The 25,294-nt window shown below is 37.6% G+C and overlaps 1 protein-coding gene across 9 annotated transcripts in view; it reads right to left on the minus strand.

Annotated features, from left to right (window-relative positions):
- The window catches only part of KDM4C (lysine demethylase 4C), a 297,838-nt gene that overhangs the window by 234,969 nt on the left and 37,575 nt on the right, over positions 1 to 25,294 (minus strand). For all 9 annotated transcript variants that reach the window (XM_032095412.1, XM_032095416.1, XM_032095415.1 and 6 more), the window contains exons 6-8: positions 18,877 to 18,926; positions 10,544 to 10,647; positions 5,947 to 6,084 (exon numbers count right to left, since the gene is read on the minus strand). In XM_032095412.1, the coding sequence (XP_031951303.1) occupies positions 5,947 to 6,084; positions 10,544 to 10,647; positions 18,877 to 18,926 (292 nt within the window). The remainder of the gene's footprint in view (positions 1 to 5,946; positions 6,085 to 10,543; positions 10,648 to 18,876; positions 18,927 to 25,294) is intronic.

Below are 25,294 nucleotides of genomic sequence, written 5' to 3' on the forward strand. Positions count from 1 at the left end.
CATAAAATTACTGTGAATAGAAAGCATGTTAATTAAGTTAACACTTATATACATTTATTAAACCAAAAGCATGTAATAATTTTTTTTCCCCATGAAGGCACTGTATACACAGTAATATTTATTAGAAGGACAACAGTGCAATTTTTCTTGATTTTTTCTTTTTTTCCCCTTAGCAAGTCCAACCTCAATAGTCCTCACATAGTCCTAGAACAATGTGGGTACATTTTTGCTCCACTTGGCTCAGAAGCTGCCAACACTACCTTCTGAAGCTGACGGGATGATTACTAAAGTGCAGCATGAGCCTGTAACTTCCTTGGGCATCCTGTAATTTGCTGTGGGATTTCTCCCTATTAGCTGGTGTCTGTGCAGCATTGAAACACAGTCTCAAACTTGAATGCTCGCATAATAATTTTCCGGCAAGGGAGTTGCCCGCTGATAGAACTGCCTATGTTGAGAGCAATCCACAGTGAAAGGCTGGCTGTATGAACTGAGGCCATAAATGCTGTGCTAAGATTTATTGCTATTACTTTGGTTTCTTCCCCTCCCTTTGTTAGGTCTGTTAGCAGGTTGAAAAGAGTTGGAGTCACGGTGGGTGATATACTTGCATTTTCTTATGAGTGTGCATGTAAGTCTTTGCAAATACTTGTGCAGACAAAAGCTTTCTAAGTGATAACCTTAAAAACCAGGTTTTGAACTTTAACATTTAGTTTACCTGAATTCATTCAAAAAGCTGATCTGATGTTGACTCACTAAGTAGAAGTCTTTTTTGTTAGAAATAAGTATTTCAGCTACTGGTAATGCAGTGGTACCGAGTAAATTCTGTCAGATAATCTGCCGTAACGGGAGACCTTCTCCTTTTCCCCAACTGCCTGCAAGAACCTTGTAGCGAGGTGGGGGTTGAGCTTTTCTCCAAGTCACAAGGACAAGAGCAAATGGTCTCAAGTTGCACCAGGGGAGGCTTAGATAAGACACTAGGAAACATTTCTTCATGGAAAGAGCGTCAGGCATTGGCCAGGCTTCCCAGGGATGTGGCTGTGTCACCATCCTGAAGGAATTTAAAAGACCTGTGGATGTGACCCTTTGGGAATGCTTCAGTGGTGGCCTTGGCAATGCTGAGTTAATGGCTGGACTTGATTATCCTAAAGGTTTTTTTCAAAAGTTAATGATTTTATAATTTTTTTAATATTTCCTTTGTTTGTCTTGTTTACCCTGTCTGTATGGCATAAACAAATACCAGTAAGTTTTATGGAGAATTAGTTCACTCTATTTCCTTTAGTTTTTTTCTTCATACGCTTTTCCATATTAAAAAAGAATCCTACCATCAGTACTTTCTAGCATGTTCTTTTCTATTAAGAAAAGAGGAGAGGAGAAAAGTAAACTTTGATTCTTATTCTTGTGGTAATAAGTGTTAAGAATTAAGCAAATAACATTAAGGTCTCTGACCATTTGGCAAAGGAACTGCAGTTCATATTTGACAATGGTATCTAAGATTTCTCTATAGACACAGATTAGTCATTATTGCTCTGATGCCACTTTGAAACTTGTAGGTATTTAAATTTAACTGCACACACCCGAGAAATACTTTAATTTCTTGTATCACACATATGTATCATATATGCATATACAATACTGCTCCTATGTACAATAGCCACCAAGCAGAATACAGTGTCCTAAGATGAAGGTTTCATCCATATGCTAGAGAATTTTGACAAAATAAAACCGTATTAAGAATGTATATGCCAAGACTTCCTAGGCAAAATTTCGGCATTTCAGTAGCATTTTTGGAGTGGTGTAAAGCAACACAATTACACTAGCTTTAAAAAATTATCTAACTCCACTGAATTTAAAGATGACATTAAGTTTACAGTATAATACAATAATAGAGATGCATATTGAAGGCATAAAACATTTAACAGTTTGCACTGGGAAAGCTGTACACCAGGTAGTAAACTATCTTTTAAAAACGTAAGAAATACGAAGCCAGAAAACTGTCAGGGAGGTACCTCCAGGGAGTACCACCTCACCTTTGCTACATCTGAAGATGCAGTTTGCCATTCTTGAAGTTCAGCTGAATCAATTTTAGAGCTGCATGACGTTCATATCTTTTAAAACCCAAAGTCAGTTTTACCTGCCACAATTAACTCCTGTGTATCCATGGTTCTCTCAACTTTGTTTCATTGTACTAATCATAGAAATTTCAAATGATCAAATGTATAGGTTATCAAATGCATTTCGGAGTTTAAAATTAACTTTAGAGTTGCTGCCTTATCTGGGGGCTATTAAAAACAGAATTTTCCTATTCAAGGGAGAGACCAGTCTGAACATTAGATGTGTACAGAGATTCTCAAAACTTTCATTACTGTTAACATGTGCATACAAAGCACAGGGGGAAAAAATATTCATTAACTTTTCCCTTTGAAGCATATTCCATCTCATTAACAAAAATAATCATTAGTGCCTGAATTTGTAAGTTTCTGTTATTTGAGAACTTTCTCATGAAGGTGTTTCTCAATCTCCAGTGTCAAGTAAGAGCTCACTCTCTTTACTGGGCTGTTAAACTAGCGCAGCTGATTTTACCCTTTACTCCACATCATTGTATTAACTAATATACTAACGAGGTTGCTATTGGAAAGGTTTTTTCCAATTACAAACAAGTCAATGCAGAAAATGCCTCTGACTGAAACTTTTTCTTAGTAATAGAAACTAAGGCTTTATATAAGCCTTAACACTGATTAAAATCAGAGAATATCGAAAAACAGTAAAAAACTTCTGCTGAATAAATTGCCCACTTTTTTGGTTTTGCACACGTACTTCATTACCTATACATCCATGGCTACAAGCTTTCAGAAGGGACAGGGGAGGAAGTAGAGGCAGTGCAATGGCTCTCTGCACCAGGGAGTGCTTTGACTGCATAGAGCTCTATGTGATGATAGGGTTGTACAACTATGGGTAAGAGTCAGGGGGGCTGGCAACGCAAACATCCTGGTGGAAGTCTGTTATAGACCACCCAACCAGGATGAAGAGGTGGACAAAGTATTTTGTGAGCACCTGGGAAGAAGTAAACTCATGACCACTAGACCTTGTTCTTAGGAAAAGCTTTAACTTGCCAGATGCCTGCTGGAAACTCAACACAGCAGAGGAGGCAGTCTAGGAAGTTCCTGGAATGCATGAAAAATAACTTCCTAACACAGCTGGTAAGAGCCTATCAGGATTGAGGCCCTGCTAGACCTGCAGTTTACAAACAGAGATGACCATGAAATGATAGGAGTTTTCAATTCTTGGTAAAGTAAGGAAGAGGGTCAACAAAACCTCCACCTTGGACATTCAGAGGACCAACTTTAGCCTATTCAGGACACTGGTTTGGAGAGTCCCCTGCACAGTCATGAAGGCTAAGGAGCAGGCCACCCCTATGGGTTGAAAGATGAGATGGTGGGGAGAATGTGTGGCTTGGCTGAAAGGGAGCTTTCACAGGAACTCAGTGAAAAGGAGAGAGTTTATGACCTTTGGGAAAAGGGGCAGGCACCTCTTGATTAGTACAAGGATGTGATGAGGTCATGTAGAGAGAAAATTAGAAAGGTTAAAGTTCAACTACAACTGGCCACTGCTGTCAAAGACAATAAAAAGTGTTTCTATAAATACATCAACAGCAAGAGGAGGGCCAAGAAAAATCTCCATGCTTTATTGGAAGCAGGGGGGTCCACAATCACCGAGGCTAAAGAAAAGGCCGAGGTACTTAATGCCTTCTTTGCCTCAGTCAGAAAGCTATCCCACAGCAACCTCTATCTCAGCAATCTGAGCTGGTAGACAGGGACAGGGAGTAGAACAGATCCCCTGTAATTCAGGAGAAAGTAGTTAGTGGCTTGCTGTGCCACTCAGATACTCTATGGAGCCAGATGGGATTCACCCAAGGGAGGGTGAGGAAAATGGTGGAAGAGCTCACCAAGCTGCTCTCCATCATTTATCACCAGTCCTGGTTAACTGAGGAGGTCCCAGAGGACTGGAGGTTGGCGGTGTGATGCCCATCAACAAGAAGTGTCAGGGAACTAGAGGTCTGTCAGCCTGACCTCAGTGCCAGGAAAGGTTATTGGACAGATTATCTTGATTACGATCACACAGCACGTACAGGACAACCAGGAGATCAGGCCCAGCCAGCAGAGGTTTGTGAGCAAGCAGGCAGGTCCTGCTTGACCAACATGATCTCCTCTTATGAGCATCCATGGACTGGACACAGGAAAAACTATTGATGTTGTCTGCCCGGATTTCAGCAAAGCCTTTGATACTGCCTCACAACATTCTCCTGGAGAAACTAGTAGCTCATGGCTTAGACAGACACACTGTTCACAGGGTAAAAAATCATCTGTATGTCTGGGCCCAGATAGTGGTGGTGGATGGAGTTACATCCAGCTGGTGGCCGGTCACCAGCAGTGTTCCCCAGGGCTCAGTACTGGGGCCAGTTCTGTTTAATGTCTTTATGGATAACCTGGATGAGGGGATTGAGTGCACCATCAGTCAGTTTGCAGGTGACACCAGCTGGGTGGTAGTGTTGACCTGCTGGAGGGCAGGAAGGCTCTGCAGAAGGATCTGGACAGGCTGGATCATGGGCTGAGGCCAATTGTGTGAGGTTCAACAAGGCCCAGTGCCAGGTCCTGCCCTTGGGCCGCACCAACCCCAGGCAGTGCCACAGGCTGGGGCAGAGTGGCTGCAAAGCTGCCCACAGGAAAAGGACCTGGGGGTGCTGGTGCCAGCAGCTGAACATGAGCCAGGGTGTGCCCAGGTGGTCAAGAAGGCCAATGGCATCCTGGCCTGTACCAGCAACAGTGTGGCCAGTAGGACCAGGGCAGGGATTGCTACTGTGAGGCCACACTTCAAATCCTGTGTTCAGTTCTGGGCCCCTCACTACAAGAAAGACATGGAGCTGCTGGAGAGAGACCAGAGAAGGGCAATGAAATTGGTGAAGGCTCTGGAGCACAAGTCCTGTGAGGATTGGTTGAGGGAGCTGGGGTTGTTCATCCTGGAGAAAATGAGGCTCAGGGGAGACCTTATCACTCTCTACAACTGCGTGAAAGGAGGTTGTAGCAAGGTGGGGGTCAGTCTCTTCTCCTACACAAAAAATGACAGGACGAGAGAACATAGACTCAAGCTGCGCTAGGAGAGATTCAGGTTGGACATCAGGAAGAAGTTTTCACTGACATGGTGGTCAGGCACTGGAAGAACAGCCCAGGGGAGTGGTGGAGTCACCATCCCCTGATGCGTTCAAGAAACAATTGGATGCGGCACTTAGTAAACTACAGTGTAGTTGGTAACAGTGGTCTTCAGTCAAAGGTTGGACACAGCGATCTTGGAATTTTTTTCTAACACTACAGATTCTATGATTCTATGCTGTACACAAAAGAAAGGAAGACATGCACACCACAGAACAAGATTTCAGTCTAAAATATCTTCAGTTATATACACCTCAAACAGTTGCTTTATTATCTTGTACTACAAGTTTTCTGATTAAAGAAGAAAAAAATTGAACTTGTTTCTTTAAACTTTGAGGTTTCACTATTTATGTTTCTTTCCAGGTACCAAAATTCCTAGTTCAACTAAAGTGCTTTCACAAACAATAGAGCTTAAAGGAGATTTAAGAGCAGAAGTCAGTTGTCTTCACATATATTAACCTCTGTGTATGTAGCTTCAACTTAAAAATATCCACAAACAGAACTGGTTTTGAAGAACAATAAATACATTCAGCTGCAAACAAAATTCACTACTGTGAGGAATATATATTGCTGGAAGTATAATACCTACTATCAAAATAACAGCTATAAATAAAATTTGAATGGCAGCTTAAGGTATTACCTGATGGAATAGTTGTCCCTTTCTCATCACCTTCCTGAGATTCTCACAAAGAAATAACCACAGGAAATATTTCCTTACACATCAATTTTCTGCACTATGACTTACCAATTTTGCAGCTTTTCCATAATCAATCCATCGAATGGTGGCAAAGTTTGTTGACTCTGCACAATTAAAACCATGGTTAAACCCTGCATGGTATCCATATGGAAAAGTGATCATAAATTCTCCTGCCTCTTGGGTAACCTGTAACAATAAAAAAAAAAACAAACACAGAAGGCCAAAATAAATAAACTTTAAAAAACCTCAAAGTCAACCACATTACAAAGCAGTTCTGGTCCTAAAGCAATAAAAACTACATATGCCTTTATAACTAACTAAAACAAATAATTTTTTTACCTTGCACAGAGATGAGATTTAATACAAACAGAAACAAACAGAAACAGTATACTTGAGACAATGCTCTTTACTCTAAAATACATAGCTAGGTGTAATACTTAACAAATTCAGAAAGAACTCAAAAAAGTTAATCTTGGAGCAGAGGTTCACTGATAATAAAATCTGGAAGTAAAAAGAACTAGAAGACAGTATGAAGAACATATCATTTTTACTGGCTGAGAGGAAGCAAAGACAGGCTAGATCAAAATACCCACAATTACCATGCCTAAATGTGCAGAATATCTCAAGATAAGGCTATTAAAACACAAGTTTTAATCTGCCACTGTCCTTCCCCTCTTTCTCTTTAGGCAAAATTTTAGAGAGCAGAAGCACGTTGGCACTACTGGCAACAAGAATTTCACATAACTAAAGGACAAGTGGGATAGAGGGAAATTCTAAAAGATGAAAAGCTTGACTACAGTTAAACTCTGACGTTGTAGAGATTGAGCAAGGGTAATTTCAAAAGACTTCAATCAAAAGAAAAGTGTGCGAAGACCACTGGCTCAACAAAATATTACAGAAAGCAGGGGAAAAAAAAGGAAAAGAAAAAGCCAACCTAAAACTCACTGCACAGTAATTAATTATATTTTTGTATCTACAAAAATAACCCGAATTCACACTAGTTTTAAGAGAGGTATCAGACTTAAAAAGCTTTTAGAGTAAACTACAAAAAAAAAATGTGTGGTAACATAAACAAATCACTGGTCAGATTATTCTCTTTCAAGAGAGAAATCTCATCTTCCTATTACTAGGATGGACTGCTGCTCTCCTACATGGAGAAAAGAGGAGACAGCACTTCTTGTCAACCACTAATATTCTCTCCACACAGTGACAGCTTTAATCTCTTAAAGTCAGACCACCAGAGACTTTATCAAGGACAGGCTAGTCAGAGACTTGAAATAGCACACTGTCTTCTGAATTATCTGATAAGAGTTAATGAATAAAGTAGATTATACAAAAGTAAATAATTAAAAGATATTCTCCATGCTCTGTTTGATACACATTCTACATAAAACACACATCAGACAACAGGCCCACTAAAAAGCAAACAGATCCATTTAAAGAAGCAAATAATCTGAGCAGTGACTGATGACTATTCAACAAGATGCATTTGTTGATTACAGGAAAATAAGGAGACTTCTTAGAGTCTAAATAGGTTGTTTTCAATGTGTGGCAATGCTTTGCACAAGCAATACAGTAAGAAAATCTGAAGGACAAATATGACTCTGAGTACCCTTATGACTCAAAACCAGAAAAAGGGTTAAATTTTAAACAATCACCAAAATTAAAGCTCACAACTTCAAACATTTTTCTTTTTAATGTCATGTCCTAAATCTCAGCCTTCTACTGGTATAGCTGTCTTACATTCAATGTCTGCTTTTACAATCTCCTTCAAAATTGTTATCTAATAGTTTTATAAATTCTTTGTGTGCTTTTTTGCCCAATGCAAGAACACACAGGGTTAACACTTCAAAGAGATCTGGGTTTGATTGTATTAAGGGATGAAGGAAAGAGAGGAAAACAAGAAAAATAGCCAACAAGGCTAGAGAAAAAAAATGGATCTTACATTTTGCATGGTTAAATTTTTTGTAGATTCATATTTAGTATATACATGCAAATGCACATATAGTTGCATATATTGTAACTGTTACTGCAGCACTTTAACAATCGCCGTGGGAATGTTTAAGAAAGATTATTCTCAATGCTAACGATTCCAAAATTTATCTCAATACACCTTCCCACTGCTGACAGTTTAGCAGGTGTTCTATTGCAACAAGCAGCAGTTCAGCTGCCACCTGGTAGGCGTAGGCTGACTTATCAGCATTCAGCACATTTCCACTTCTATCACTTTAAGCCAGGAGAGATCACAGCCTGGTTCTCTCTATTCACTTTCTCACTGAATCCCATTAATTACAATTACACTTGGGTACAGTCTGCTTCCTCCAAAGACTAGGTGATAGAACCAAACTTAAATATTTAACTGTTTATAGCACTTTTTTTTCCTTTTTCCCCCCATCTTTTTAGAGGATTATTATCCTCTAAATTAGAATACAGAAATAATCAAGACACCAAAATACAAAGATCAACTCCCTTTCCCCACCTCACATGTGTCATATTGAAAATAAGTATGCTGGCATTCTGCAATATGCTACTTTAAACACCAACTACTGAAAATTATACTGTTCAGAGTAATGTTCCGTAAATTCAAAACTATAAATCTGGTTATAAAACCTTCCAGCTTGGAAAGTTTCACCTGCCACTTCATGATAAAGCACAAGGCTATGAAGGGAATCAGTATATTTACCTATATATTACAAAAACTGAACTCAGCAACTACATCTCCATATGATAATACATCATTCAGAAAACAAACTACTTATTTTATGAGTAATTTATTCAAAAAAGCTTGCTTTCCCAGGTAGGCAGTGTCATTCTAAATGCCTACAACTTCCTCAATTTTACCCATAGGTTGACTTAAGCATGAAAAGTGAAGTGATATTCCAAAAAGGCATAAAACACATCTGTGTCTTCATCCCACCTGTGTTGCCAACAGGACTGATAACACAGAGGTGTCCTGGTTCTTGCCAGCCATGTCTTACACAGCATCAAGGCCTTTTCTGCTCCCCACACCATGCCGCCAGTGAGAAGGATGGGGGTGCACAAGAAGTTGGGAGGGGACACAACCAGGACAGCTGAGCCCATGGTATCCTGCTCAGTACATAAAGCTGTGATAAAAAGAAGGCAGGGCAATCGTTTGGAGTGGTGACATTTGTCTTGCCAAGTCACCGTTACGCATGACAGGGCCCTGCTTTCCTGGGAATGGCTGAACACCTGCCTGCCCATGGAAGTAGTGAACGAACTCCTTGTTTTGCTTGGCCTCGGTGCACAGCTTTGCCTTTCCCTATTAAACTCTCTCTATCTCAAACTATGAGTTTTCTACCTTTTATCATTCCAATTCTCTCCCCATCCCACCAATGGGGAGTGAGCAAGCCCCTGTCTAGTGTTTAGCTTCCAGTTGGGCAAAAATATACATGAAAATATTCACATTATTATTATTATTATTATTATTATTATGTTTTATACTGTTAGAAAAACACCAACTAAACCAGACAGGAAGCACTGCATTATCCTATATTTTAGGCCAGGGAACCTGTTAAGCAAAATTTGTACACACGTGCCCACATTATATCAATAAATAAACAGCACATAGACAAGAACAGAAACCACAACAGTAAGCAAGGTGTGTGGCAAGGATAGTTTACGCAACTACACTGCAGTGGGAATAAACTGAGAAAAAGTGTATATTGCTTGGTTCTTCTGAACAATTTAAAACAATCTGTGCAATGGGAAACCAGGAATCATAGCCCTTTAATGATCAAAAGTCATTTGAAAATTCCGTGTTAAGATAAACAGATATTCAGGCAGGAGACCTTCTGAATCAAGCTCTAGTCTTCTAAGTAGGTTTACAGAACTCCAAAATTTAAAATTTTAGAATTTACAAAGTGTATATAGAATAAGTACACTTAAAAAACCCCAAAACAATGCATTGAAAATATTACATTAGCTGGCACCTATAGGAAGTTCAAAGTGGAAAACAATGATACAGAAAATCTCGTAGAAAGCAAAAGAAACTGAATACTTTACATGTTTTTAAAAGCAGCTATGTATTAAATTCATCCACAAAGACGATTATTCTTTCTCAGTTTCTGTTTGTATAATGTTGTTATCAAACATTTATTCTACCACTACCTAACAGTCAAGAATAATCATTCGCTCTTTTTCTACTATGTTACAGCTTTTAAAATAGATTTTAAATTAAGTAATAGTTCTTCTGACTTCATTCCACCTTAAACCTTTCAGATCCTAATAAAGTTACATTTAACTGCATTAGAAAAGCAACATACAGACATAAAGAAATTAAACACTTGTGTTAAAATATTAGGTATCGAACTTAAATTAGCAGTGAGTTAAGAACTGCTTCAGACAACAGAAAATCCCATCTAAGCTACCATGGAAATAAACTAAAAATAAGAAATTTTAGTAATGCCTTAGAAAAAAATCACAGGAAGGCGGTAATGGCTACAACTGTTTAATGGCAGAAAATTCCCAGCTAAAACTATTGGAAGTTCTAACATATATTTTCATGCAGCCACTACCTAAATACAAAAAAAAACCTTTTGCCTCACCTTTACTACAACAATGTTTATATTAAACGTAATCTAATTTAATACATGAAAGTAGAGTGTAAAAAGAAACATTAATGTACCTTGTCAAAAGGAATTCCATACTTTTTTAATACTGAGGGAGAAATCAGAGTCATCTTGTGGCGAAGAAAAGCATCACATCCTTGAGAGCTGCTTGGAAAGAACCCTAATAAGGCAAGAAAAGCAAAACTGTACATCTTTTCATTAAATCAAATATGATATCTTTGTAATATTTTTCAAAACTTAACAGTGTTTAAACTTGGTTTAGAATTTTTTATCATGTCATTCCTAGGTTCTGAGAGATTTCACAAAATCAAATGTACCTCCTAAGTTTTTCAACTGCTTTCCAGGGGCAGGGACTACAGGGTCTTCCTTGTTTGTCAAGAAGTGAAATAATTTAGAATAAATCTGGACCTGTATATTTAGGCATATTTTCTTACCATTTAGAGAAATCATTGTTGCTGGGAGCTTTTTTTATGTTAATGTTCACTCTACACACATGAAAATCAACTGCAGTAAATAAATTTAGAAGGAGTCCATGAAGACTAGGTTTACCTAGCACTCACAATCTACACAGTAAAAAATACAACTTTCTAACTTCATACAATCTGCTGTGTATTCCTCTCATGTAAACGTTAGTTCATCATTCACAGAAGCAGCTTAATTCTTGGAAAAACACATTCATTATTCAATTACTAAAAAGAAAAACAAACAAACAAAAAAAAAGAAAAACAACAATCACTTTCAATCAACTATCTGAATTTTTTTAATGTCTTGAAGAAAAAAAAAAGAACAATAATTTTCCGTAATATATCGCTTTCTCTCTAATGTTAGATTTAATTTCTTCACTCTGGTGAGTCTTACACATTATGTTCATTAACCACCCTAAAACTCCAGAACAATTTTAAAGTTATCGCATTAGAGTTGTTATATTCTTTGTACATTCAATCTAGCACACTCACCAGTACTGGAAGAGTAGTATTTTTCTGATTTCTCAGAAATAAGGTTAAGCAGCACTTAAACAGCAAAGGTATAATGTAGACTTCTGCTGGTCAGCATACAAGGAAGCCTGTAAAGTTGCCCTGAGACCAAATTTTATTCAAATTCATCATTCTTAATTTTTTTCTCACCAACAAGCACAGACTTCTTTACTCTGCCTTTGAATTGCAAATAATGTTGCAAGTTTCAAAAAGTACTATTTGATAGGCACAGTTTTATATATGTGTGGCTTCACTGACTAAAAGACAGTTAAAAGAAACTAGCCCACAATTAGCGAACTCCAGCAAAAAAATTGCAACTCTTTTTTCGCAATTAATGCCTATAACATAAATGATAGCAATCAAAACTTGAGAATCTACAGTTTATGAGCATCAAGAAATTGCAGTCCTGAGCAGTATAATAGTAGAAATACACAAGAACTTAGAGTGAAAAATGTGATTGAAAGTGATACTTGAGACTTGAGGGAAGAGCTGGTATGAAAAGTAGCTAAAAGCTTTATCAATTAAAGCAGAGGAGTTTGACTGAATTTTTCTTGAGAAAACAAATTTTGTACCAAATTATGTTACTGCAATATGCTTAATTAGCTCACTACAAGATGATAAAAAGCAAACGATGGGCAGACATCCAAAACTTAAGTTGTACCGCTCCAGCTCCAAGAGATCATACATAGCTCTGGCAAGTCCAACCAGAAGGCAGGCCTGTTGCTGAATTCCAAGAAAGTTGCAAGTAACACAGAGCAGCAGAACACAACCTGCTCAAAATCCACGTCCAGAAATTTACAGGAGAACATCTGCTGTGGTTACAGAGCCCTCACAGTGAAATCGAAGTGCAGCCTATACATTCTGTACCACTATAACATATTTTTTGACTTGTCAAAGTCTACACTTTTTCAGCCTCATTCACCTTATTTTCTCAAAGGAACTCCCCTTCAATGAACAAGGAAGGAAAGGAAGGTAGTATTTCCTCATTACAAGATTCTCTTTATCAGAAAGTCTTCTGTCTGCCAGGCTAAATGTAAGGTCACACAAGCTTTTCTTCCAGAAAATAAAATCCCTGTGGGAGAACTGGCTAACAGATGTAAAAAGTACCGAATAGAGGGCTTTGCATTAGAAATATTACAAGACTCTTACAAAAACATTAAATGCAGGCCAATTCAAGATATGCCCACAACATTAAGATCCATTCTGAAATACCAAACCGATGTTAGAATTACCGGTTTCAAGGATTACCATGTAATCCTGCATGTTTAGTGAAATCCCACATCCAAAAGAAAAAATACTATCTAGAGTGTAACTACTATTCAAATTCTGTAGTACATTCATACTTTTAAGACACATGTGAAATCTAATTGAATCCATTAACATTAACCCATTAACTGTAAATCAGTTCTGCAAGAGCAGGTATGTTGTAGGAATTCATATGTAATCCCAGTTTCTTGGATGATCCCGTGAGACATGGCAGACCTATACACTATTCATCTTCTTGGAAATGATTACAAAGAAACAAAATAAGAATTCAAAACAATTACTTCCAAGAAGCCAAGGAGAAATAATCAGTCAGGGTAAAATGAAATAAGGTTGCTCATTGATTTATGTCCATGAGAAAAAGACAATCAAATTGAAAATTCTCCAATCCATGATTTACAGAAACACTGACATTTTTAACAGCTAGAGCAGAATTAGAACAGTCTACATGGTAAGTATGTGATTCAACACTTGGTGACCAAATGTTTGGGTACAAACAACTACAGTGAGAGTACCTTTATCCACCAAACTCAAGGTCCCTCTCAGCTTTTTAAAACCCTGATTTACCTAACACAAGCAGCAACAGCAGAGAGTATTTGAAAGCAAAAGCTTCAGACTGTATTAACAACCAAAATCATGCCCTTAGAAAACACCAAATATATACTCTTAACAGATCACATAGCCCAAAATACCTAGTCTTACCAATGCTATTTGTACAAACAAACTACTTTAACAGCAGTATTGGGCTGGTGAAGACACATCCTTTGTCAATGCTATTCCACCTCAGCATGATGCTTCCATAGAATTTAAGGGTTTATAATCCAAATATATGCTAGATAGAAGTCAAAGCCTTCTCATTTTTGGGGGAAAGGTGCAAGCAGTGGACACTCAGCAGATTCCTAGCAGTGGGATCCTTATGTGTGTCTCTTCCAACTCAGAATATTTTGTGATTCTGTGACTGAGGAAGACAGAATTCACACACAGAAGGCAGTGCTGCCCTGAGTCTTTAAAGTGTATATGAAATGGTTCAGGGATATAGAACATATTTTAAAAAATAAGTCCAAATCTCTAAATTATTGAGGGACGGTGAGCATTGCTACCTGGCAGTCTCATTTTTCCTTTCCACCCTGAGAGTGTCCTTCCAACATATCACATGCAGCTCATATTAGATGACCACATCAATATCACACCTACCACTCGGGCAAACTGAAATGGATTGGGTTCCATTCCCTGGTTGCTCAGCATTTTCAAGATATTTGGAATGCTCCTCTGTGCTACTAAGAACTTTCCTGTAGTGTTTTCAATTACATTGTCCAGCTAAAATTATATATGCACAGATTACAGTACTATTCCCGAAAGTATAATTCTTCAACTCCATTGGACTGAACAGGTTGGTTTGCTATATTATACCTTGAATGATCAAGGAAATCGCAATTTGGTCGCTAATAAAGTAATTATTTAATGACATCAGATAAAATCATACTCTTAAGGAACTTTCAAATCAAATCCTGCCTAGTGCAATGAATGAAGCTAGACATCCTATAATTTTCAACACTTCCTTACTCAAGACTTCACCTGAAATTCAAAGGTGCCACACTTCTAGTTAATCTTTTTTAAAAAAGAAAAAAGTAAAATAAAATCATAAAACTTTCAACATAAGAAAAATAACACCCTAAATTGCAAATATCTTTAATGTAATTTAATATTAATGAAAGTAAAATAAATCAAATTAACATAATTAAGCTCTAGGTTATGATTTTTTTAATTTTTATGCAGACCTTCATTTAAGGGACTGTCTTGGGGTGACAGATCAGTACTATTGAAACAAAGGCAGAGATTAAAGAAGTACTGAGTTTTCTAGTAATTCTCTTTTTAGATTTTGCTTTGGTAGGTATAAATACAAACTTTATATAATTTATTTAAATTATTTTCCCATGACCTGAACTAGTTTGATTTAACTTTCTGTGTTGAACATAAAAGAAATTAGGAGGGTAAGTTTGCATGACAACAACCATCACAAAGAAAAAATGGCAATTTGTATGCTATACAAAGCAGAGCACAAAAGCCACAAACAGGCTTTCAAGTGGTATGAAATACAACCGTAGGTATGCCCAGATGAACATGTACGTACCAGCCTCAAGTTTATTATCTCTTAAATAAAACTTTCCTAACTTGACTGATATCAGTTGAAAAAACCTTCAGTTCTTCAACTGCTGATGTTTTCTCATTCAAGAGCCTTAGAAGTTACGCAAGTTCTACTTCAAGTCTCATTTCAACAATTATTTTGCTGTCATACACAACAGGTAATGACTTCTGCATGAAATGAAGTAATTAATACTATACACCCTACAAAGCGTTGTATAACAACCATACATACTTCCAATATATTAAACTTTACTTTAGTTTCTTCTTTAGCATAACTGAACATCACAGATAGACGTCATCTCCCTTCTGAAACAGTTTCTGCACTCAAATGATCTATTAAAAGATTTTCAAAATCCTTCAATCTTTCCTGTCTCATTTGCCACTCTGCCTCTATTCTCTTTATTTTCTAACCCATTTTGTGAAACAAAAAATCCTTAAGAATACCATGGTATTACAGATTAACATAACAGCATGTATAAAAATTGCAGTTAACAGCTTACTTGAGATTTTTATTACATTTATGTCTACATAAAATTAAAAAAAAAAATCTACATAAATGAGAAAGCAGCTGAAGGGCAAAATCAAACTGTTGTCTTTATTAGATGCAAGTCTAATGTTTTTCAGACAAAGCATTTGTAGGCGCCACAGTCAATCAAGATTTCAATGGAAAGCAAAAATGAAAGCATTCATGCACAAAAGGCATGTGTTGTAATTGTGATGTGCAGACAAGATAATGGAAAATATTCTAGCCTTCCTTTAATTTTATCAACTGCTGCCTTGACTTAGACAACCTGTCACATGTAATGTATTATTTTATTATTTTAATTATTCAATTCATTCAATTAATTCAGGAGGCATCTGGCCATCGGAGCTAACCTTCTTGAACAAACTACCTTTTTTTGCCTTCAAATGTTGCACTCATGCAAAAATATTTTCACTACACATGCTATTAAGTACAAAGGTCTCATTTACACTATGTTTTATTAATGTTTTCTCTTAAGTGACTTGCAGCCGTGCAGCTTCCTTTATACTTTCACCTTACTGTGAAACAGGCTGCATTTTAGAAGGCACCAGTTGCAAAGTCGAAGATCACAGCATGGAAACAGTAAGAAATGGTAATTTTCAGTTTAAAAAAAAAGGTCCGTTATCTTTATCGTTAAGTACTACAGCATTATCTTCTACACTCCATTCGCAGCTATTAGCTGGACCAAAAATATCATGAAAACAATCTACTCACAGAAAAATATCCCAGACTACATTAAAATCAAATATTAAAAACTTAGCTTCACAGACAGTATTTCCTAACTCATCTATCTTATATTGCTGCTACAATAATAATCTGTGTATAAGTACCTAGTTTTCCTACAGAAATGCTGTTTCATTCACTAAATGTAATAGAATAAACACTATTTGAAATTTTATCAACTCTGTTCAGTATCTGATTCTACGGTTTATTTGCTATTTTCTATTCAAAACATAGTACTGAAATAAAAATAATTAAATAATTATCATAAACATGATTCATCAAGGAAGTTTTACATTCACCCCACAGTTCTTTATAACTTACATAATTAAGAGCAGCAGTGGACAATTTACACTGTGCAGATGTGCCCAATTCTGACTAGCACTCAGACATCAAGACCCTGCTCCCCAGTAGAACCTACTGGTTTCTGAAAAACAGTGGGCTTGGAGATTTCCATTTCTCTGATGCTTAATGTCCCATTTCTATTACTGTACTACGCCACCATCAGCAGTAAGAGGGCTGTGCACCTTCAGGCCAGTTTTCTAACATAACACTTTCTTTTTTCATGTAGCAAAACATGTATCTCCAAAAGCTACCTACTTCCTGAATTTGTATACGTTACTCTACTATCTCCAGAAACCAAGGTATTTCAAACAAAAATCTGAAGGAGCTTTTTTTTGTCTGCAACAAATAATGCCATGCCTCAATACCACTTTATTTTTAGAAATGGGTGAACAAGTGTTACTGAAGCTGCCCATCCCCTTCTCTCACTGAAAATAAAGAAAAATTCGATGCATACTCAACTACAGGACACTTAAAACTTGAATGAAGAACACTGCACAGCTGTTATCAAGCAATATGAAATCTATAACAAATGCCAGAGCAGCCATAAAATCACATGAAAAGTCTATCTACCCAAAGATGTTGCTCCCATCAAATGTCAGAACTGTGTACAGAGAAGCGTTTATATACAGCATGAAAAGTTGGCTTCCTCTGACTAATCTAGTAGCAAATAGTTGCTGCTCCAAGGCTTCCAAAGCCAGGGGCAGTTCCTATGCTCCTCTAACAGATTTCTGTGCCGCTGTGTTCCAATCTCCCTCAGAATCCATGAAAATTTTAGAATCCACCAAGGAGAGTACGAAATGCCTACTGTGAAATAAACCATCTCCTTAGGCTTACTTTGAACCTGCCAAGACACTTCACTTGGAGTCTCTACATACACTGGAAAACTCAATGAACCTTTTGGCCCACTTTGCCCAGTCATCACAGATCTTTACTATACCCCCTTCCCTTTATTTATATTCCTTCTCATTTGGAAGTTAGAGCTTACTAGCAATTATGAAAAGGAAAAGGCAATTTTTTCATCAGTCCTAGTGTCCCTCTCTGAAATTTTTCCAAGTCTCTACTTCTTTTACTCCTATCATTTCTTGTAAAACTAAATTATTGTATCATGCTAAGTCAAAGTCCATTGCCCAGCCTACATGTTCCAATTTGGTTACCAGTGAAAACCAAACAAAGTGTATAAAGGTCTATACTTTGCACTTGAAGAAGAAACTGCAAAGCAAAGAAAATGAGTGGTAACTTTCTCAAACAAAACTATGACGAAATTTAGGAATAGGAAATGTAATTATCCAGGTTGAAATCTGTTCTCCTGAGACATGCTTTTAAGACTGGAAATTCACAGGTCTTTACTTTCACATCTTTAACTGCCTTCCTACTGTTCTCAGCAACAGTTTTATTATAGCTCAGAAAAGAGTCATGCACCTATATAGTAAGAAAAAAAAAATGGGTGTGAAAACAAAATGTACACAAATTTTCAGAATTTTGTCCTGATACACAAGATGTAAATATGAACTTTCAATAGCATTCCTTCCCTCTAATTCCATTTCATTAAACACTCCATTCCATAATTCCTTTAATACTTAATAGCAAGCTATAAAACATGAGCTGCCAGGCCAAGAAACATCCCTAAATATTCCCATGTTCATAATTTGCACTCTTAATTTAGAAACAAAAATAGAGATGCAGTATTACTGAAAATAAAACAAACTACTGAGTGAGAATCTTTCTACAGACTAGTGATGTTTATCCCTTAGACCTCAACCTTACAACCGTTATCTCTGCTCCTTCTCCCAAATGTTTCTGCCATCTCTAAATGATAAAAGCCAGTACATGCTTTAGCTAAGTGGATCTATATGCCTGTTCAGTAGTCAGCAAGCTGTTCACAAATAAGACCTAGTGTTTCTACATTTTGTCTGCTTACTCTTTCACAGAGGTACTAACCAGGACTCCATCTTCTACCCAACCATCAACTTCGATGAAACTTTTGGAGACTCATCTGTCTTCAACATTTGTATCTCTGTGTCAAATTTGGGTAAGAAGTTAAGACTCAAAAAGTTGCTTATGAAAAGAAGCTAGGACAAGAAAAAGCAAGGGCACAAAGGAGACAAAGACACTAACAATGAAAATCTAATGAACAACAAAATACTAAGCCTCATATTTGTAAGTTTCACTAAGCTAAAAATGCCGGTACAAAATAAAGTTCTATTAGAAGGAAGAAGAAAAAAGAAAACAAAAATTTAATTCTTAATTAAAAATTTTAAATTAATTAAAAATTTAATTCCTCAGAGCAATAATAACGTAGACACGTAAAAGTCACAAACATTAAGTAATAAAACAGTAGGTGAGTCAAGAACAATGTTTCTCACTTTCCTGGAGATTTGTCCTTCAAACATCATACATATGGAAATATTGAAAATACTACCTTGAGCTAGTCTTTCAAGCCGTTTCCCATGCTCTGGAGGAATAGCGTACCTATAATTCACACAAAGAAAAGGATTAAATGCTTAAAGACATAATTAATACAAAAACCATCATTCATGTGTGATAAATATCTAATAATACAGAAGCCAAAAAGATTAAAGACTGAAACATTACACAGAAAAAAAGTATACCAACATCTAAGGAAAAAATACAGACATTGGGTTTTGGGAGGGCAGGAGTTTGAGGAAAAAAATTAGCTTATTTCTAGTTTAAACATTATATTATGTAGTTCAAAAATGTTACATTCACTATTTAAAGTCATGTACATTGACAATATTTGATATTATTACATCACCACAATTAAAAAAGACACACATACTTTATTTTTCGAAATGAAATGAAAAAATGTAAAGTAAGTCTCATTTATACAAGTTTAACTTCCTTGAATTTCATTATGCTTCACAAGACACAGGGGTTTAACAGAAAAATATGAGCATTAAACATCTCTTTTTTCCTATAAGCAAAAGCTGTGGAATAAAAGGGTTACTTGCCCTTGTAGAATCATTATAATTAAGAGTTTTAAATTATTAAAGAAATAGATTTTCTTTAATTTAAAGAACTGTGCATATCTTAGAACCCCACTGTTCTTACAATAAACTAGTTTTTTTTAAATTCCGCATGCTATCTGCAACGATTCAGCAAAAATACAAAAGAACATGTTATTTTAATGCTTACTGCAGCCAAAAAATAGAAAACTATTGAAAAGCTGTTTCATTTCTGCTTCTCTTTGTTATTAACATATTTACTGCACTTCATGGATTTACTGTATGTTTTAATTAGGATTTATTATTGACTTTAACTGCTTTAATATGTGATATAAAAGGCTTTTGTTTCAGTTTACTGTTGCAATAACACCGGATTGATTCTTCTCTATAAAAAAAATATGGTTCAGAAAAGAAGAAAATGTATATTCAGCTGTATAAAATAATCCAAATCCACACTGTTAAATTAAGTAAACATAGAGCCTTTTACTACACTGCGAACACATTTCATTCATCAGCCCTGAAAACTCACTCAGAAAAACAAGCAATAAACATCCCCGTACCTCAAGTTGTTATTTGCACACACATTACAATTCTACTCTATTACAACTGAAACACCTGCATAGAAGGAAGACCATTACAGAAGTCAGCGCAAAACACATGCATACTAACAACCCACTCCAAATGGTATTAAACAGAGACTTTCAGCTTACTATGCTCAATGTTTGCAGTTTTAATCAGAATTTTGCCGTCTCATAAAAATGCATTTTGTTTCTCTCCATTTGTACTTCCAAAGTGTTTGTGACCGTTTTTCACGCCATATTACACATGCACCCATGTATCCACACCAATCTGAACTATGTTTGCCATCCTTCACACTCTATCAGAGAAAAATGCTTTGTATAGCATTAGATACTATATTGTATGTCTTTAAATACACAACTCCATAAAGCAAAACGTGAACAGATACTGTTTATGTCTAACAAAAAAAACTCTAAACTAGATACTGTGCTTTACTTTACTTGACTCTAATTGAACTGGTGCTCCTCCTAAAATGTTACTTCTTCAAAAGTACAAGTTAATAACAATATGGAGCCACATGCTTCCATTTGTACACATAAACATGTCAATATTACAAAAATGCAAAAGTGAACCAAGCTCTCAGTAAGTCTTTTGGAAAGACAGTGCATAGTTTAACTGGACTACAGCTATTTATTTAGCTAATCTAAAATTACAAAGCAATACAATACATTCAATGCAAGTAGCTGCTTTTCATTATAGTCTTCACTTGGGTTGTGTGGTAACATCTGCTACTCAATCCTTTACTTCTTCCCACTGTTGCAATTGCTTGTTCCTCACAGCTAAGACAACCACTAAGGAATGGAGACAGATGACCCTTTGTACCATCACACATTAGGAGTGCCAAAGTCACTCTCAAGACAGTTCAGGCTTGGTTCCTAACACAATTTTTTAGAAACTGAGCTTAGCACATGTGCACCTGCCCTGCATGGTGAACGACATGAATCTTGCTGGATTCTCGGTCTACTCTACATTAAACAAAAAGCTCTCAAATTCAAATGACCAAGTCAGAGAAAAAAAATTCACTCTTAGTCTCAACAGCTAGTTTATACGAGAATTTGAGCAGTTAAAAGCTTTTATAAAAATATCTTCAGCTTGTGTCCAGCTTTCTTTTAGCCACGTTACCAAACAGCCACTAACATTTGTTTGACTTCTCACATATTAAGGTCCAGTCCAGACACCTTCAAAGCAAATGCAATGGACATTAAATGGTAAATCACTAAGATGCGAAAAGAGTGTTTCTTAGATAACAAGCAAATAAAAAGCAAAAAGTTAAGACAGAAAGGGAAATGACGACACTAACTAGATCTTAATTTTACCAGTTCACAAAGACATACTTTGTAAAGTATGAAGAGTCCTGTTCATTGCTAGTCATACTACAAGGATAGAAAAAATACGGTACATCTACTATTGTTCAAAAACATCTTCTGAAATGTGTCTTAGTTCAGCAAATCAAGGATACTGGCTATAAGATATTCTGAAACATTTTTTCATGTATGTTTTCAAGATTAATGCTTCTACACTATTTTTCAGTGTGATTTAACTAATTGCACCAAAAACAATGAATCGTTGCTTTACTGTGCGAAAACTACTCAGCCAACCAAGATGATCATCACACAAGCAGCCTCTTCTGTCCACCCAATCATTCTCATGTCAGTGACTGTTGAGGAATGGTTAGAGGATCAGGGACATGGGTCCCTGGAAGAGCTGTACAAGCAAACACCTTTTTAGCTTGACATAAGCAGGCCTCTTGCTAACTGCAAAAAAAGGAAATCGTGAGAACAGAAATCATGAGAATAAAGAAAGAAGGCAGGGACACAAACACAGTGTTCTTGACAATCCTGTTACAGATAAACAACAGGATGTGCTGACAAGATGTACTGACCATGAGAGATGAGGAAGAACCCTGATTTCCCAAAATCGCAACACTAGCAATACGTGCAAAATGTAGCTTTTTACCCAGCGTCAATAGAGAAGTGACAAGTATGCATATTTGAGTGTATAAAAGCAAAGCCTGAATTTCAATAAACTGAAGCTTGCATTATCAATCACACTGATTGTCTGCATGTCTTCCCTCGCTGGAGTCAACATCATGGCGCCTGAACAGGGACGGCTCTTATCTCATTCTCACTGACCGAAACGAGAGACCTGAGAAGCACCAGTAGCAGCGACCAGAGGGCAGAAGATCGGCAGCTGCAGGCAAGCATCTGATCCGTGCCTGGACTGACCTACAGGGGGGTCCATCGTCCGGCTGACGAGGGCTAACCTGAAAAGGCTGCACAACTCCTGTCGACAGGGAAAGTGTTAGGACACAGGTATGGAAACAGAGGTGGCCCTTGATTTATTTTTACGCTTTTTAGAAAAGCGCGGAGTTAAAGAGATAAACCTTTGTAAGGATTTAAATGGGTTAGTGGCGTTCGGAAAAAAGCAAGGGTTCTTTAAGGACCCAGGATCATTTTTTCACGAACACCAATGGCAAGAATATGGTGCTTGTTTATGGAATCTAGTTATAGACAATAATAAAGAAGCTAAAAAGTTAATGAAGCCATGGAGAGCAGTAACTAATTGCCTTAAGCAGTATCATGTTGAAAAACAGGTAGCAGCAGTTGCAACTGCCCACGTAGAAGGGAAAGACCCCCCACCTGGTATGATGTCATTAGGAAGTGATTATGCTGCTGTGCCTCCAACAATGAACACTATAACTGTTCGACCTCCTACAGAGAAAGCTGAGATATCAGGGGGAACAACAGGGGAAGGGTCCAAACCCAAGCCCACTGCTCCTCCCTTGGAGGAGGAAAGTGAGCTATCAGAAAGTGAGGAAGAAGAACTAGAGCAGGAAGCAACCAGATACCATAAAAGTCTTGTTACTACTAACAGCATTGGTAGCAAAGGAAAAATTAAGGCATGCCAAATCCCAAGTACAAGAGTTAATCGAGTTAATTGGAGGCAAATAGCAAAAGCAGCTCTTGAGCATAAAGACTATGAACTCGTAGAATCTATCGGAGATCCTTTAGCTTTCCCCGTAATTTATCAGATGGATAGAGAAGGTATAGCAGGAGAGTATAATCTCGTGGACTGGAAGTTGTTAACTCAGCTACAAGGCACAGTCAGTGAGTCAGGGCTGCACAGTGAACCAGCTAAGCAAATGTTAAACTGTGTATGGGGAAGTGGGATTCTTTGCCCAGAAGATATTAAAACTATTGTCAGAATGATTATGACTCCGTCACGATTAATGTTGTGGCAGGTACATTGGAATCGGCTCTGTGATGCCTCTGCTAACACGCCCCATGACCCACCAAGACCCTTTAAACGGGGTCACAGTGGAGCAGCTTATGGGTGTTGGGCAGTTTGCCAGAATTGAAATGCAAGTACAAGTGGGGCCAGAAAGATTATTGGAAGCTATGCGACTTGCACAGCAAGCTATGTCCTATATAAAAACAACACCCCCTCAGCCCTCCTACCTATCGATCAAGCAAGGAAGGGACGAGTCATTTGCAAGCTTTGTTGATAGAGTTACTAATGCTATAAACAATTCTGATGTACAAGAATGGATGAAAGGAGCATTGTTAAGACAGTGCATAATAGAAAATTGTAACTCTGCCACCCGATCCATAATAGTTACATTGCCAGCAGACGCACCAGTAGAACTGATGCTAGACAGAATGAGCCGAGTACCAGTAGGGCCACACGCAATGCTTGTGGAAGCTGTTAAAAAGTTAGGGAAAGATCTAGTGCACGCCCAAAACCAAGCTTTTGCAGCCCTCACCCCACTGAAAGGAGCAGAAGCACCGAGAAGTGGGAAAGTCTGCAACAAGCCCATGCATTAGTGCATGAACAACTAAGCCAAGGACATTTGCAACCATCTACGAGTCCATGGAATACTCCTATCTTTGTGATCAAAAAGAAATCAGGAAAGTATCGATTATTGCATGATTTGCGTGCCATTAATGCTCAAATGCAAGCCATGGGAGCCCTGCAACCTGGTCTTCCCAACCCCGCAGTTGTGCCCAAGAACTGGCATTTGTTAATAGTAGATTTAAAAGACTGCTTTTTTACTTTGCCGTTGTATCCTAATGACATGCCTCGTTTTGCCTTCACCCTCCCTGCTATAAACAGGGAAGGACCTGCGTCTCGATATGAGTGGACAGTGCTTCCACAAGGGATGAAAAACAGCCCCACCTCGTGTCAAATGTATGTTGATGCTGCATTAAAGCCAGTTCGGACACAGTGGCCAAAAACTATTATTTATCATTACATGGATGACATCCTTGTCACTCAGCCAGACCCAATTACCCCCCAACACGAACTTTTGCTTACTAATCAGCTAAAACAGTATGGCTTGATTTTTGCACCAGAAAAAGTTCAGCGTACACCTGTTTGGAAGTATTTAGGGTGGAGCATTACCAAAGCGCAAATCAAGCCACAAAAATTAACAATTCAAACTAATATTAAGACCCTGCAAGATGCACAAAAACTCATGGGTGACTTGCAGTGGTTACGGCCAGTCGTAGGCATCAGTAATGAAGACCTAGAGATACTGAGACCTCTGCTGAGAGGGACTGATCCCTCTTTGCCAGTTCAGCCCACATCAGAACAAATCGATACTATCCAGCATATCAGTACTGTTATTGCAGATAGAGCAGTTGATCATACGGATGCTGATCTCCCAGTCAATTTTACGGTCCTCCACAGAGAGAGTCAACTTATCGGTGCACTGACTCAGTGCAAAAAGAAAAAGGGGGAGCAAGTTAGGGTCCTGGAATGGATGTTTACAAGCCTACAGCCCAAAATAACATTGCAATAAAAAATCGACAATGTAGCAGAATTAGTACAGAAAGGCCGCAACCACATAATACAAGTCACTGGACAAGAGCCAGGAACGATTTATTTGCCAATGAAACGAGATGAGCTCGATTGGTACTTGCAACACTCTCAAGCTCTACAAATCAGCCTGCTAAGCAATGCCCAGCAAATTGAAGTACAGCCGCTTAAAGCCCCTGTACTGAAATGGATGGCTCAGCATACATGGATTCAGATCCCTAAAAGAAGCAAACAACCACTACAAGGAGCAGTAACAGTGTTCACCAACACTGGAAAGAAGTCTCCGCGAGCAGCTGCGACGTGGTGAGTTTAAGGTCAATGGTGTCATCAGATACTAGAGGCTGAACCTGGAGACTCTTTGCAGACCCTTGAATTAGCTGCAGTGGTCTGGGCATTTAAGCGGTGGTTGACTGTTAAGCTCAATGTAGCGTCAGACTCTTTATACGTTGCTGGCATCGTAGAACAAATAGAGAATGC

The sequence above is a fragment of the Corvus moneduloides genome, chromosome Z, assembly GCF_009650955.1.
Source record: "Corvus moneduloides isolate bCorMon1 chromosome Z, bCorMon1.pri, whole genome shotgun sequence".
NCBI classification, from domain to species: domain Eukaryota; kingdom Metazoa; phylum Chordata; class Aves; order Passeriformes; family Corvidae; genus Corvus; species Corvus moneduloides.